Source organism: Pezoporus wallicus, unplaced genomic scaffold, assembly GCF_028554395.1.
Source record: "Pezoporus wallicus isolate ANWC-B61680 ecotype Strahan unplaced genomic scaffold, APGP_CSIRO_Pwel_v1 contig_7553, whole genome shotgun sequence".
In the NCBI taxonomy this organism is placed as follows: Eukaryota; Metazoa; Chordata; class Aves; order Psittaciformes; family Psittacidae; genus Pezoporus; species Pezoporus wallicus.
In genome coordinates this window covers 323,020-339,335 of record NW_026635101.1, presented here as the reverse complement: position 1 = coordinate 339,335, position 16,316 = coordinate 323,020, and the positions used below count along the sequence as shown (strand labels likewise).

Here is a 16,316-nt window from a genome sequence, read left to right as displayed (position 1 = left end):
CCCATATTGCAGACCTGCATCAGGACCTGATTTGGGTGCAGCCTGATCTCTCAGTGCAGTAGTTCTTTATTGGTTTGGACTGCAGGCTGTTGCCAACAGTGAGACTTTCTAGGACACTTCCTGGAATAGTCACATAATGAACACAGCCGCAGGTCTCTCACAGTGTCCTTTCTGAGCTGGCCGTCACAGAATCATAGAGTACCAGATTGAATCATAGTCCATGCAGAACAACTGGGGAACTAATCAGTTAATGATTCTTCTAGAGATTCTCTGTACCTTCTAATAACCACTGTGTGGAGTTTTCCACTGTGAGGGTGGTCCAGCGCTGGCACAAGTTGCTGAGAGAGGTTGGGTAGTCTCCATCCTTGGAGATCTTCAAAACCCAACTGGATGCTGACCTGGAAAACCCTCTGTGCTGTCTGTGCTTGAAGTGGGGGTGTGTGGACTAGATGATCTAAAGAGGTCCCTTCCAACATCAATGGTTCTGTGATATTTGTGCTTGGTGTGTGCAAGATCACTGCCACTTCAGTGTCCCTCAGCTGCCCTGCAGAGCTGTTCTGTTCTGCTCTTACTTGGTTTGATTGTTTTAGCTGCATAGTGCTTTTTCTTTGTTTGGATATTAATGCCTTTGCCAAAGGCAGAGTTCTTTCTGACTTGTATAGTTACTTCAAAGGATCGTAGATCATCTTCTGACCAACCTTCCAAACCTTTATACTGTCTTGGGGCTGGGAAACACCAGCAATGGTGCCCTTTTAGGCTTTGGGTGAAACGTGATGGAGAAGTCAGCTTAGAGTTTCTTGTTCAAGAAGGTGACAAGCTGAAGCTCTCGGTCTGCCTGTTGTTACACATTTACCCAAAAAGTTTCTACCAGATTTCTGTCCTTTTTTTGCCTTCTGTGGACTATTTTAGTCCTTGGCACTGTTGAACCAAAGCCATTTTCTCAGTGTGCGTTGGTTATCTTGCTTGGGGAACAGTGAAATCGCATTCTCTTTTTGGTACCATTAGGAATGTTGACCTTAGTATCACATTGTGTGTTATTGTCTTTGATGGTCAGGAGGCCTGCAGCCTCAACAGTGCCTGGTTTTACCCATGTCATCATTGTAGATGGCATCCTTCATTGGGTCCTTCGTGATGCATAAGGTCTCTTGCATGAGGAGTCACCATCTGAAAGCAAGTCTGTATTTCCAGATCCTCACCCTTTGGTGCACGCAGGCAACCCCACCTTGTAGAACCAGTGGCCACTATAGATTATGACCTTAGAACTCTTTTTACTTCAGATCCACCATGGGTTTACCTACTGTCTGCTGTAGGTGAAATTCTCTGCTGTTTATCAATACCAGCCTGAGCAGCTCTTTTGTCCTGACTACTGGAGTTGCTCACCACTTCTTTCAGGCTTGCTTATCTCTGGCTTATCTGTCCCTTCCATGGATGAAGGAGTAAGCAGGACTAACCTTACCTGTAGGGTCAGGAACTTTCCCTTCCTTGAAGAAGGCTGCTGTGCAGTCTGAGCTGCTGGGTGTCATGGAGAGTCCAAGGAACCACATCAGAGAGTAGACTCTGCTGCAGTAATATATAGTAATATATATTTATCTCTAAAATTTTCCATAAGTAACAAGTAATATGGAAATGATGAATGAAAAATTCATAGCATACAGGGAGAAGAAATGTGTGTATGTGGTTGGCAAGTATAAGGGTAATAAATCTAAGTAACACTATAAAAAAAGATGGTAAGAAACATTACCATGTAGACAGCTAATAGAGAATTACCCTACTAGGGACAAATAACAAATTCAGAAAGCATTTCAGGGATAGTTTGGCACATCTGCCCAGGGAAATTCTGCATGAATACAGCTCCTCTGTCAGAAGAATACTATTTTAGTGCCAAGCCCTCACTTTATTACCTTAATCACTACTGTAAAATTATCTTGAAGTGAGATAATTGTGTATGATTGTACCATTTGCACATCATCTTAACCTACTGGGCTTTTCTACTTTGCAGTCAGGCATTTTGAAACCAAGCTAAGCTGCATTGGCAAAATACTTGCAGATACAGCAGGGATCCAGCAGAGAAGGTGGCTGCTTTAGTTGTATCTGCAAGTGTTTTGCTGTGTAGACAAGCCTTTTGGCCACGTGTTAAAGAGCAAGTGGAAATAAGATCTGCATGGCTGAGTGAATTAGCAGTTTATCCAGAGAGCAAGAAGGGCCTTTGCAAGGTTTTATCTGCTTGACCCTTTTAAGCTCTGTCTACATTAGTGAGCAGTGTAGTACCAGCAGATAAGTGGATAGAAGCACTTGCTCAGACCACTGCATCTCTAGCATATATAGCTTGGGGATTTTACTCTATAAACAACATGTGTTTGGGGGGATTTTGCTTTGGGTTAGCTTTAATCTGGTTTCTCTTGTCTAAGGGGCCAGTTGTTAATTTGGACTGTCTCCTTTAGGGTTTGGGGACTCTTTGGTGTGTATGTGGAGCTGAGCTCCTGGGTCTGTTTGCTGAGGAAAGTTAACATGACCCAAAGGCACTCGGTGAACAGCACATGGTAATTGCAGTGATGTACAGCAGTATGGAGGCTTGCTTTAAAAACTTACTGCCATTATAAACCAGGAGTCTGGGTCTCCCATTCTTTGGAATCATGGGGAGAAAAGAATGGGATGGTTTGCTGTCACTGAACACATGGAAGAGTCCTGTCACCTCTAGAAGCACAGATGTTTTCTTTATCTTCAATACTTGTCTAACCCTTTGGAATACAGACAGATGGAAACCTGCCTGCTTTCTATGTGACTTTTTGTCCCCCACCTTGGATTTGCTGTGGAGAAACATTCAGGAGGCAAAGGAGCATCAGTGAAATACTGTCCAGACTCTGTTTCCCACTTCCGAGGTCTTTGAGTTTAACCAAAACACAATGGCTCTGTTAGAACAGCTCTGCCACAGCTTTTGAGGTCTTTGGCATGGGCTGTCTCAGCATCAGTTTGCCTTTCCAGTGGCAGCCTTAGTTGTACAAATAGTAATCCAGTATCCCTGATTAAATCCGGTGGGTTATTTGCTCCACCTTTGCTCCACCTTTATGGGCTGCTGCAGAGAGGGATGTGGAAACCATCTGCACATGTGAAACCAGGTACTGTGTCTGCTCTAGGTGCTCACCTGGGGCTGTGTGATGCCCAGCAGCAAATGCTTGAATTCAGAAATATTTTCCCTGTCCTTGAGGGTTCTCTCTCAGAGCACTCTGAAGGCTTATGAGACCTGGATAGTGCAAAAAGCTCTCATATGAGTCGTACAGTCCAGATGCCTTCTGGTCCGCAGGCTCCCCAGAATACAGATGTGGCCGCAGCATTCAGTTTCCTTGGCTGGGATTCTCCTTGGAACAGTCAGATGAAAAGGGCAGGTTAGTTTGGTGCTGGGCACTGCTCTGTGTCACTGTGGTGGCAGTTTTGCCCTGGTGTGAGGCCCCGTGTGCCTGCCTTTGACCTCACTCACAGCCGGACGCTCCTTGGCTCTCCGTAGCGTGTCACTCGCTCTGTCAAGGCGGCTTTTCAGCGGAACCAATCTCATTGCGTAGGACTCTGATTAATTTTATTCTGCAGTGCAGAGATCTTCTGCATATTGAGTAGCTGTGCAAGATGCAGCCTGGTCACAGGCACTGTTGGGGTTTGAGTACCTGACTTTATTACAGCAGATAGGGAGGTAGGGCTGTGTTGCTTGGTCTCCTTTACTGCCGGGGGTTGGAAAGGGAAGGATTTCCTGTCAAAATAAGGGAAGAAAAGGGATCTTGCTTGGTTTTTTTTTTCTCATTTGCCAGTCCTAGTCTCTTCTTTTTGCTTATGTGAGTTTTTCACGTTCAAGTGGTGCCTTAACTCTCTATGGTTCAATTTGTTACTTTTGTAGACGTGTTTTATGTGTCTCTTGTATTTTGCTGCTTGATGTAACTATCTGGAAAGCAGGGTCATTTACCCTTGGCAGGTTTTTAGGCTGTCACAGAATGGCAGATTCAGACACTTGATGCAGCTCTGCCTAGCTCTGCATTTTTCCATGTGGAAGAATCAAATGAACTGTCATTTTGGGCCACATGTTTTCTGCGTCAGCTGTGATGTCAAGGGAAAGGTGAGGATTTAAAACACACTTTTCTTCGAGGTTGGGTTGAATTTTTGCTCCTTCAGTATTCTGCCTTGCCCTGTGTGGGATCTATTATCAGCTGCTCATCTTAAATATTTTAGTGGGCTTGGGAAAGGAGATGAGGAACCATGCCATGCAAGGCCAGGCAGCTTTACCTTTTACTGTTTGATTAGAAGGTGACAACCAGTCTTTTGTTGTTATGCCCATTAGATCATTAATTTATTTAGTCCATTCATTTACTACAGAAGCACTAGCACAGTTGATTAAATACTAGTTAACTACTGTCAGATAATGTCGTTATTTAAGCCTTTACTTCCAGCACAGAATTTGTTTTCTTTCATGTTCAAAACTCCTTGTCTCCAGCTGGGTTGACAAGTCCCTGAAGTCAGCTAGTTTGTCTGGCCAGAGGTAAAACTAACTGCAAAGGAAAGAAAACTGTATGCAGGTCAGCTTTGCCAAGCTACAGACACTGTTTCCAAGCAAGTTGGATAATGATAACTCTCATCTCATTTTCTAGTCCTGATGGATCATCTATTTCTTTAGACTCTTTGTAAAGAAGTGAGTCCAGTATCTGTGATAAGCTGATAAACCTGATTCTGATGTGGACAGGCAAGAGGATAGCTGTATAATGTACATTGCATCTCTAATGTAGGAGTATGAAAAATAGACACAGCTTCCCAAATGCTGGTGAAAGCAGTAGTGTAGCTGGTTGTCCACAACTGTGCATATTACAGAGACCCTGGCAGTGCCAAGTGCTCACTATGGACTTGGGCTTTTCCTCTGCAGCTTTCTTCAGGGTTGAGCTGCTGGGCGGCTGTGCCATGGTGGTTATTTTTGACCACCAGTATTCTGTTGGGTTTGGTACTTCCTGTATTAACTGAAAAAAAGAACTTTGACTGATTCTAGAAATAAGCTGAGTTTGTGATTAGAGGGGTCAGAGGCTACTGCTGACGTGAGAGGCAGGCCTTGAAGAAAATGAGTGCCTGACATGGATAGATCGAGGGGATGATTTGGGCTGGGAGTGGCAGCTCTGGATGTCTCTAGTACAACCTCCTGCTCCAAGGAATAGATCAGACTCTTATAGGCAGTGCCGTTACTGTATATCTTTGTGTTCCTCCTTTTTTAATTGTAAAACTGGGAAGTATCAAACAATAAGCTTTGGTTGGAAAACTAATTAAAATCACCATTGCTCAAGTGCTGCAAAGACATACAGGGCAAAGTTCTGCAATGATACTCGCCCCCTTTCCTGCTTAGAAACCCCACCAGGAACCGCAGTGTTCACCACTGTGGTGTGTATGAACCTTTACTCTGTTATCAACAGTCTGCTGTTAGAGGAACTTGTGCAGCATACAGAAACCACACCATCACAACTCCATTACAGGTCAGGATCTGAAACCCCAGCCTCTGCTCCCCCTGCATTTTGTAACACAGAGAATGACCATGGAGCACTACCTGAGTGTTGTGGGGTGGCTGATTGGTTTTGATTTTGCCCGACTAGATGTAATTCATAGCTCTAGCACCATGCCAGAACTCAACATGCAACTGCCCAGGTTTATTTCCTCCTTTTATTATGAAATTGCTTTAATGGGTCCATGGAGGTTTTTTCCATAAGCATATTTCTTTTCCATATGCTTCTGACTATTAAAATCGGGGTTTGTCCATGCTGATGTAGGCTTAGTTTAGTTGTTGCAGGGTATGCAGTACTGGCAGGCAAATGTAGTAGTGCTACCACACAGGGATGGTGGTGGCTGTGGCGGTGTTGCCTGCATGCAGTGGTGGTATAAACTGCACTTCGTCACACTCTCACTTGTGCCCTCTGTCAGTTTGAGGATTTGAGAATCCCTGACACAGATTTCCGCTCATGGCTATTTCACAGACGGTTTTCTTGATCAGTGGCGTTACTTTCCTGAGCTACGAGACTGGGAAGTAGAAATAAAATCAGTCTGTTCTGCAGAACTCCCTGCCTGATGCCTCTTGCAGTTACAAGCCCTTGATCAGAAACCACCTTTCTAACAATCATGACCACATCTTCCATTTTGTGTGTTTCTGTTTCCTTTCAGGGAAAGATCATGTTTGCAGATTTATTGGCTGTGGAAGGAATGAAAAATTTAATTACGTGGTCATGCAGCTTCAGGTGAGTTCTGGGCTTCCCCTCAGCCCCCATCCTATGGAGATGGCATCACAGTGAAGGATTCACAGTGACAGCAGACAGCCAAGCACTGGTGTAGAGACTTCGTTGTACAGAGAAAGTGGGTGGAATGGGAGACAGTGAGACTGGGGCGGGGGGGGGGGGTGGTGTTGCTGTGATACCCTCCCTTGGGATAGCTCCACTTGTCAGGATGTGCTAAGATATTTCACAATACACAGTTTGAGGCAGTGCTGTCCATGCCATGCCTGTTTCCCAAACAGTACGTCAGCTGATTTCCCAGTGTAATGGTCTGGTATCTTTTTATGAGTCAACACAGCAGTTGAAAGTTAAAATGAAGCATTGGAAGATCTTGTACAAGAAATAAAGCAGACATAAAGTGTCTGAGGAGCGTTTCTGCTTTTTGGGGGGGATGCACGTTAGAACTTGGAGCTGTGAAATGCTGTGTGTGATGGTTTAAGTGTTTTATTGATTGTTTCAGGGCCGGAATCTGGCAGATCTCAGGAGGAGTCAGCCTCGAGGGACTTTCACACTGAGCACCACGCTGCGATTAGGCAAACAGATTCTGGAATCAATAGAAGCCATTCACTCTGTGGGATTCCTGCATCGAGACATCAAGCCTGTATGTTGGTTTGGAAATTTGGGGTTTGCTTGTGTCTGTCTGTTCTGCTTGAGCCAAAGGCAGTCTGAGTATGGGCAGATCTCAGTGGAGGCACTTAGTTCTTACACACTCACACTGTCTGACACATTGGCTGTTTTCTGCAAGTACAGACTAGTAATATAGTATTGTCATTCCTTTAAGTGCATAGAAAACTAGTTAGTATGGGCAGAGGCTGCTCCGTGGTGGCTTAGTAGCTGTCAGTCATACTTGTACCAGTTAAGATCACATAACGAAGCAATCTAATTCCAAACAATCATTTGGAGTCCAACCATTTATTCCTATAAAAGGGGTTCAGAAACGATGTCTTGCTCTGTGACCCATCACTTGAATAAATGCTGTTTCATGTATTTGACTGAGCTAAATAATCCTCTTAATCTTTTCTGAGCAATTGCCAAAAAAACTGGAGCAGAGGTTCCAGTGTCAGAAACACAGCCACGATGGTGGGCATCTGCCTTGGTGAGGCACAGTAATTCCAACTCACATTGTAGGAGCCAGTCTTCTTCCAGCTCTTCACTATTTGACTTCAACACTTGTTGTTCCCTAAGACCACCCTCCTTCCAGCAAAATCATTTGCTGCTTTTAAAATCAGATGGGTTTGGCTGGTCAGATTCAGGTGAAAGTCAGTCATTAATGTAACTGCCCACAAATCCTTTATGGTAAAAGATATGTTTAAGATGGGGAGTTAAAAAAGAGCTGCTCTATTTGCTTCTTAGTTTATTTACTAAGAACCAAACCAAGTGATTTTTAGTTGTCTGAACATTTAGATCAGTTGAGGTAATGCAGTATAGTGGATGGAGATTCTGGGGGTTATGGCAGCATAAAGCATGCTGGCAGCTGAATGATCAGAAGTATTTGTCTGCAGTAACTCCAGCCTGGTATGCATGCGATGGAGCTCTCACTTTTTCTTGTAGCAGCTGAAATTTAGTTAAGCTAATGTGAAATTTAGTTACTTTGAAACTCCACAGTCATTTGTTTGCAAAGTTAACCTCTTAACATGGCAGCGATTGGCTAATCAGGAGTTTAAGATGCATCTTGAAATTCTTCTCTTTGACTTGTGTTTCCACCAGAGGCATGTGGGGCTATGTGACAAAGTTTTGTTATTAAATGGTCACTCTTACTCGGATTTCTGGTATTAAACTGATTTGGTTTTCTTTCTTTATCTAGTCCAATTTTGCCATGGGCCGCTTGCCTTCAACGTACAGGAAGTGCTACATGTTAGACTTTGGTCTGGCCCGTCAGTATACCAACACCACTGGTGAAGTCCGGCCAGTAAGTACATTTGAAGTAATTTTTTTCCACTTCTGCAGCTGCTTAGGCGTGGAAAGCTTTGGGATTGTGTTTGGTTTGTGGTGGTTCTGCTCAGTCATTCTATTTGACTGCATTTTCTGCAAGGTGAGATGCAGCACATACCTTCAGCTGAGTTGAGAATCTAAGAAGGGGATGCTTGGTGTTGTCTTACAAGGCATTTGGCTTTGTTTTTTTCTTTTCAAATAAGATAATAATGTTTTCCACAGGCTTGCAATACTTCTTGAGTACATAATGGCCAAGCAAAGAGGGTGAGCCCAGTGCTGGCCGTGTAACTTTTGTATTGCCAGAGGACTGCTCTAGTTGAGTCCTTTGTGATCTGGGGAACAAGGTTGGTGTGTTCTTAAAGCTTTTTATGACAAAATAAAAATGCTGGAAGTTAGAGGCTGACTTGGTCTCTGAGGCTGAGCTCACTGTGAACTGCAACCTGTAATGCTTTTCCAGCCTTCCCTGGCTTTGGTTTTGTGTACATTGCTCCCTGACAAGATTTCTTAGCAGGCGGATTTCAGTGTGCCTGCTTGGAGGGGAGGTAAGGGCAGAGGGCATAATTGCAGCACATGACATGTGGTGTTATCTTTATCAGCACTGTGTTATGTGGGGTCACCCGTAAGGATACATTAAGCTTCAGGTGCTCTAGGTATCATTTAGAGCATTCCTAGATTGATTTTGGAACGCAGCTCAAGCAGGGAGGGCTAAAGGCAATCTCTGTGTTTATCATCCTAAGCCTGTACCTTTTGGGGTCTGCGCATCTTTTCCATCTGCAAGATAACTGTTGTTCTGGAAAACATGGACAATGTGAGAGCTAAATTCAGAGATTCTGTAGCACAGGATATGACTGGGGAGGGGGAAGAAAGCAAAGATCAGTGAACAGGTTCTGTGTCTTTTTTTCTTTTTATCTCCCCCCCCCCCATCTTTTCAGTTGGACATTAAAAGCCTTTTCCTTTTAGCTGTAGATGGGAGCAGCTCCAAAGCTTGTGTTTACATCTTAAGGAGAAACACACCATGTACTACCGGTCTTCCTTGTTCATGCTGTTGAGTTTAAGGATAACCCTCCTCCACACTGCCCTTTGCAAAATGCAGCCCCACTCCTTTCCTCTTTCTGCAGTTAGAATTCTAGCCCACTATGGGTTGAAACAGGGTTTCTGCAAAGTTTCTACATTGCTTCAGTGAAGCAATGAGTACATGTGTATTTCAAGTCCTGTTGTTTGATCAGTGTTTTGTCTTGACAATGAAAGAAGCCAGTTGTTATAGATGTCTCTTCTTTTGGATCCTCTTTTTTTTCTTCTTTTCTCCCAGTAAAATTACTTTGCTTTTATTTTGCTACATCCTTAGACAATACTCCCAGGCCCTGGTTTTGGAAAAGCACTCCATCCAGCCTTGATGTATTTCAGGGCAAAAGACTTCTGTGTATCTTGCAGGCTGTGTCCTGCCTGGGTTGGTGTGGGTGAGGTGGGGTTTGGTTAGGATGCAGGGCTCTGAGAAGGTTGGTCTTAATGCTGGTTGCTTGCTTGCCACAGATGAGTCTTGTGGAAGAACTAGTAACACATAATCTTGTCTTGAAAAAAGACAAAAGGATCCCCAGAGGGGTGGGAGCAATAATAAAAAAATAACAAAAAATACTGAATTCAGTTCCTTTGTTTCATTTTTTTAATTATTATTATTTAAGGAACTTTATCATTTATTTCACCAAAGAGTATTTCAAGCCAGTAGGCAGTCTTATGTCTCCATTCTCTTTCAGTTTCTTTATCCATGAAGAGCCATAGAATCCCAGACTGGTTTGGGTTGGAAGGGACTTTAAAGCTCATCCAGTTCCAATCCCCTGCTATGGGCAGGAACACCTGGACCATGGTAATGTAGGGCAGGTTTGGGACCATAACTCCTTGATCATTACCGGTCTTTATTCAGGCCTGCCAGTTGTGTCCTGAACATGCAGTACAGACAGCTTTATTCTTTCCCTCTGCCTGCGACACCCTGCTTTCAGAGACATGTTCCCTGTGGCTCCACAAATAGCAATTGAAAATGGTCCAGCATTTAGCAGCTTGGTCTTGATTATTTATTTGGAAACAGAGGCGAAGCCATGTTTTTCCTGGAGCCTCTCTCCTGTTGCAGGAGCTGACACTGGGCTGTTCTGCTCAGCCAGCATCTTTTTCGCTTAGTCAGCTGCAGCCCATTGATCAGCTCTTGATCTCCTCGTGGCTCCAACTGCAGTGCAGCACTTTGCAGCGCTGTGCTGAAGGCACCGCTCAGCTGTGAGGGCGGCTCTGTGAGTCAGGGAGCAGAAGGAAGATGCTGTAGGCAGGACAGGGCATAGCCTGTTCAGACGAGCGTGATGAAGGCTGCAGAAATGTGTCAGCTAACTGAGAAAAAGGTATTTCTTTTCCACAATATATGCCTTGTGTTAAAAATAAACCTTGCTGCAGTGAACAAGGTATTAGAAGAGGAGAGTGTGATATGTGATACGTTTCTCTACGAAGTAGTTTTCCCCCCAGTGGAAAACGAGCTGTAAAATAACATAAAGGATATGAACTCCTGTATCGTAAGAACCCAAATGTTCAAACATAGAAGCCCAGAAGCTTTTACACTTGCTTAGTACTTGAAATATATGTAAAGCTGTAAAGTTATGTTGGAGATGATCATTTTGCAGTCATATAAATGGATCTGTGGAGCTATAGTACTCTGCATAAGAAGAGATCATTTTTGTCCTGGGCTTCATATAGTTAAAAGGTAATTGAAGAAAAGGCTGAAAACACAGCAGTCACATAGGTTTAGCAGAGATGGGGAAAGGGAACAAAATGGACCTTTGTCTTTAAAAATATCTCACATTTAATATATTTACAGAAATGCCATTTCTGTGGGAATGGGTCAGTTATAAAACAGATTGTGGAAATTACATAAAGGTTCTTGCTGTTACTTTTATTGTTGGTGCAGCAAATTTGGACTTGAGAAGGGAGTTCATGTTCCAGTTTAAAACACTGCAACTACAGAAAGGCAGTGCAGTTGACATTAAATGTATGTAAAGCAGGCTAGCTGATGGGTTTTGAAATCTCTTAGCAAGCAGGGACTCTTGTATCTTGTTACAACTAGTTGTTTCTCTACTTTTCCTCCCCTGGTTCAGTGAGGGTGACCTCCGATCATCCACATCAGGTTGTTGGTGGTTTGATTTTATGTAGCAGGTCTCTGATTAGAGCTCTTGTGCTGTAGGGGTGAGGGAAACAGAAGGAAATCTCAGGCTCAAATCCCATATATACCTGCAGGGAACTGTGAACGCATTTTCCATTTCCAAGTGCTTTTGCTGCCAAGCTGCAGGGGGGATCTATCTGGATGTATCATTCCTTCTGGTCAGTGCTGTTGCACTTGAAGCGTTGATTATTTTTCCCATGGGACTGCAGACAAAGGAACAGGAAACTATTATTATGTCTGGTGGTAAGGGAACAGGGACTTCACCCGCTGGGCAAGTGAATGTTGAATTGGATTGCAGGTTAGGTCTCCCCTCAGTCAGGTAAGTGTATTTGCTGCCAGGTTGCAGAGTGCCTATGTTTCTCTCTCTTTTGAATAAATACTCAATTATTCTGTGCAAAAGGGGTCTGTGCCAGCAGGGATGCTCTTAGACTTGCATCTCAAAGCACCTTGTGGTGTAGGGGTGAGGTTGTGCTCTAGAAGGAGGGTGGTGTGGTTTTCATTTCTGTGCAAGGGGTGGAGAGATTTGAACTTAGCTCTGCTGCATCCTGGTGATTGCCACAACTCTCTCTTGTCTTGCTGTTACTAGAAAAGGGTCATCTTCTTCACCTGACTCCGGGAAAGCATTATGAGCTGTAAATCCCCAAAGAAATGTGATTAACACTTTACAACAGTCCAAAATACTTCAATTTCAGTGGTCCCTCAGCTCTGTGATACAGCTCATGAGGAACTTCTCTTCCTTATTCAGCATTCGCCATGCTTTCCGTAGAGACATTCAGTACTGTATGTTCCCCAGTGGGACCATGCCTGTAAGAAACAAGTGCAGCTCTGCGGCCAAAATGCTCTTGTTAAAAATTGGATAATAATTGAATAATAGGGTTACAGCTGGAATAAGCCTTTTAGTAAGGAAAAATGCTCATTATTAGCCATGTTTCTAATGTGAGAAAGGCATCCTCATCTCCAGTGCAGGTTCTGGAGCAGGCATTGCATGATGAGGTGGTTCGTGTTTGCTGTCTGGAAACACAAAATTATTACCCTGGTCTCTTCTGATGATAAAATCCATTGGTAATTTTGATTCTCCTGAAGTAAAGAAGGGAAGGTGTCATTTTAACTCATCTCCTTCAGGTCTTTTGCTTTGAAAAGAATAGTAGGAGACTGTCTCAGAACTGAAGTCAGTGCAAAATCTACAGAGTTCCTGGAACTTGCTCATTTTTAGGGAAGAGGAATAGTAAGACTCAGAAGAAACACCACTGAGCTGATTGCTCCAGATTGGTTGGTTTCTGTTGGTATCTGTGTCTCCCAGCTGAGATCTTTCCTCAGTTTACTGAATTGAGTTTTAAGGCTGTATAATACATAATACTAGCTCTTGCCTCTGATCAGTGTGGCCCTCATGTTTTCACACTGTGCAGTTTACATCTTAAGATACAGTGACTGCTCATGTGGCCTAAAAGCGGCACTGACTTTCATTCTGCTCTCTTTCAAACTGCCATATAATCATAGAATCAGATTGGTTTGGGTTGGAAGGGACCTTAAAGTTCATCCAGTTCCAACCCCCTGCCACCAGCAGGGACACCTTCCACTAGAGCGGGTTGCTCCAAGCCCTGTCCAATGTGGCCTTGAACGCTGCCAGGGATGGGGCAGCCACAGCTTCTCTGGGCACCCTGTGCCAGGGCCTCAGCACCCTCACAGGGAAGAATTTCTCCCTAATGTCTCATCTCAATCTCCCCTCTGTCAGGTTAAAGCCATTCCCCCTTGTCCTGTCCCTACAGGCCCTTGTCAGAAGCCCGTCTCCAGATTTCTTGTTGCCCCCAGATAACTTTAGGAAGGGAAATCACAGTAGGATCATACAACTGGTGTGTGGTTAGGATGTATGCATCTCCTCTCAGCTTGGGGTTTTTATACTGTTAGGTGTGATCTGTGAGCAGGGGGAAATCGTCTCTAGAGGGACCCCTTTCACCACTTGACAACACTCACACACCACAGGCTCACCCAAAGCCTGGGATCTAGATGAAGCTAAATTCAGCATGGACCAACAGCCCTGGGGAGGATGCTGGGAGATGGCAACAGCTACACAGGAGACCCAGGTTTCTGGAGGGATACAATATTGAATCGTTTTTTAATTCATTTCTGTTTAATTTTTTTCTCATTTTGTTGTTTTTTATCATGTTTTTCTTTGGGTTTCTCTCTGTTTTACAGTTCTTTTGGGCTCTTCTTTTGAGGCTGTGTTTGATGCGTTGGCTTCCCATCCGCTGCTCGTAACCATCTCTGCTATGAGTTGTGAGTGAGCCATCACCATGCTTCTGGGTTTTCATTTTGTTTTGTGCTTTTGTTATATACCAAAGTCCGAATGACACCTGGTTTTCTTTTTTCCCCTCATGATATGTTTGTCTTTCAGCAGGATCGTGACAGCCACCTAAATGTGCTGCAGAGGCATAGAACACTTGGGATGCTGCCTGAGGGGCTGGCAGGCATTTGGGTGGTGCCCAGGGACTGTGGTTTTGTCACTTCTGTTGTTGCAGAGGCCAGGGGAGGGGAGTTCTGTCCTCTTACAGTTTTGGCTCCAGCTTCCTCTAAGTCCTTTCTGACTCCCCGTTGGGATAAAATACTAAAAGTGCTGCTGTTTAAATTAGTGTAAAACGCATTTAAGAGGTGCAGAATTTGCCTTCACAGAAGAGGTGGAAATGCATATCCCTGCGTCTCCTCCATGAGCCTGGTGGAAGCAGAAGATTGCTAGAAGTCACAGAGATGACTTTCTCTTAGTGCAGTTAAAGCTTCCTTTCACTTTTCCTTCTTATCACAATTTTTCCAATGGGTCATTTCAATCCAAGATGTATCTCCAAACGCTCACCATGATCTGTGGCATTTCCTCTCTCCCGTTACCACCTTCTCTTCGATCTGCGCTCTCTTCTCATTTTCTTACTGCTGGAAATCCTTTCCCTGTTTCCTGGAGAGGTGGGTCAGTAACCTTAGATGACAGCAGGCCTGCCAGTGGCAAAGGTGGTGGATCTCATGGGGTGTTTGTACCTCAGGCTTCCAGACGTTGGGGGAGAACCAGCAGATACATTCCATGAGGATAAATACCACAGGCATAAGAAACAGCAGGAGGAAAATACTGACATCCAAGCATAAGTTTTTAAGCTGGAAACTGGGACATCCAAAATACCAATCTAGGAAACACTGAGAGATGAGGAAAGATTCAGATTAATGAGGAAATATGAGCACTCCTGGCATAAAGGGAGCATATCTTGGAAAGACATTTCCCATGAATCGTAAGGGTTGACACTTAAAATACAGATGATCATGAGTGGAGAATGATGAAAAGCTGATGAGTGCCAAAGGGCACAGTTTGGAACAATGCATCTACTTCCTATAGGATTTTATTACCTAATTCTGCCTTTGTCTGTGAGGTAGCGTTTATTGCTAATGTACTAAAAGAAACGCAGAGTGTAATTCTTGCTCTGTGGTAGTGATCTAACACATTCTCCCAAGCTAAAACTCATTTTAAACCAAGCTTCTAACAGTGCAATATACTTCATATCTTGATCATCTTCCTAACAGCACTGTATAATAAATTACTTTAGCTTTGTGCTGCACACAATCTGAATGCAGGATTAGATGCACTTTACCCCAAGTACCGGTTTTGATGGCAGTACTGATGTGGAAAAATGAAAGAAAAATCCTGTATGGTTTTAAGTTGTATTTCAGTTTATTACTTTCTTACAATCTGAGGGATTCAAATAGGTTGGGTTAAATATTATTCCATACTCTGAAGTTCCTAACTTCTGCACTTTCAGTTCTGTGTCAAATGTGGACTGATCTGGACAGCAAGGATGCTTTATCTAGGCTCTTTTTCCATTGCTGGACAATGCAGTGGTGGCATGAAATTTATTAACTGGAAGAAATGAAGCATGTAAAGAAATCATCTGGAAAATTAATGTTGATGAGTTCAGAAAAGAAGTCAATAACAGTTGGGTAGGCATCATGTCCTACAATAGAAGCTCAGACAGGAGCTGTTTGTTTGGATGGAAAACAAAGTATCTCCATAGCCATGGAAATATTTGATTGCCATGATCAGTGACACAGTCAGCAAGCATGACTGACTGCCTTGTGACTGCCTGGGCAGTCAGATATGGTTAAAAGAGGTGAAACCTTTATGAGAAGATGCTGTTCACACAGCATCTGCCTGGTTTATTGAAAGCTCTAAACGTCCTGTCAGATAAATTGCATAGTCTTGCTCAGCTGCAGTGAGGTACCCTACGAGAGAAGACTGGGGAGAGCCCCTTATCCTCAGCTGCAGGACTGGCTTGGTGAAGTGTCCTGTGTTGGCTGTGGGACATGCTCAGTTAAAAGATGGCTGGGCTTCTGGCTTGCTTCTAAAAGAGGAGGGGAATACATTTGCAAGCTGCTTAGAGTTGGTTTCAGAATAGATCTAATTAAAGACTGTAGAGATAGCCTGTCTGCCAGAAATAGTGAGTATTGATCTAAAAAGGTTTTCAGAGACATTGCCAACCGTGCTGAAACCAGCACATGTGGTACTGGCCTCAGGATATACACAGCTGATAACCGAAGACCCTGAAATAGGGAAAGAACATGAAAGGCAAACTCCCATGGACTGCAAACACTGAACAATGTTTGTTCTGAAAGCGTCAGGGGTTACATATTAGAATTGCTCATAATACACTCGTGGCCCATGGAAAGTATCCAAACACACTGTCTTCTGCTTGTAATGGGAAAGAGGAATGTCCTCTTGCTTTTGAATATGTAGAGGACATTTACAGTGATGCCGACTCTAACAGATGTACTCCACTGGCCAGCATTCTGCTTTTCAGGAGCTCACATCAGTGAAATCACAGTCATTTGTCAGTAGGAATCCTAAATATGTGCTCCAGGAGGGATGAGGTTCATGGATCATGAAT

The 16,316-nt window shown here is 43.7% G+C and overlaps 1 protein-coding gene across 16 annotated transcripts in view; it reads left to right on the top strand.

Annotated features, from left to right (window-relative positions):
* The window catches only part of TTBK1 (tau tubulin kinase 1), a 76,737-nt gene that overhangs the window by 20,567 nt on the left and 39,854 nt on the right, over positions 1-16,316 (top strand). For 15 of the 16 annotated variants that reach the window (XM_057402744.1, XM_057402664.1, XM_057402637.1 and 12 more), the window contains 3 exons: positions 6,172-6,245; positions 6,739-6,879; positions 8,083-8,187. In XM_057402744.1, coding sequence (XP_057258727.1) covers positions 6,172-6,245; positions 6,739-6,879; positions 8,083-8,187 — 320 coding nt within the window. Of the gene's footprint in view, positions 1-6,171; positions 6,246-6,738; positions 6,880-8,082; positions 8,188-13,608; positions 13,678-16,316 lie in introns of those variants that run through there. The other variant, XM_057402758.1, reaches the window with a different exon arrangement.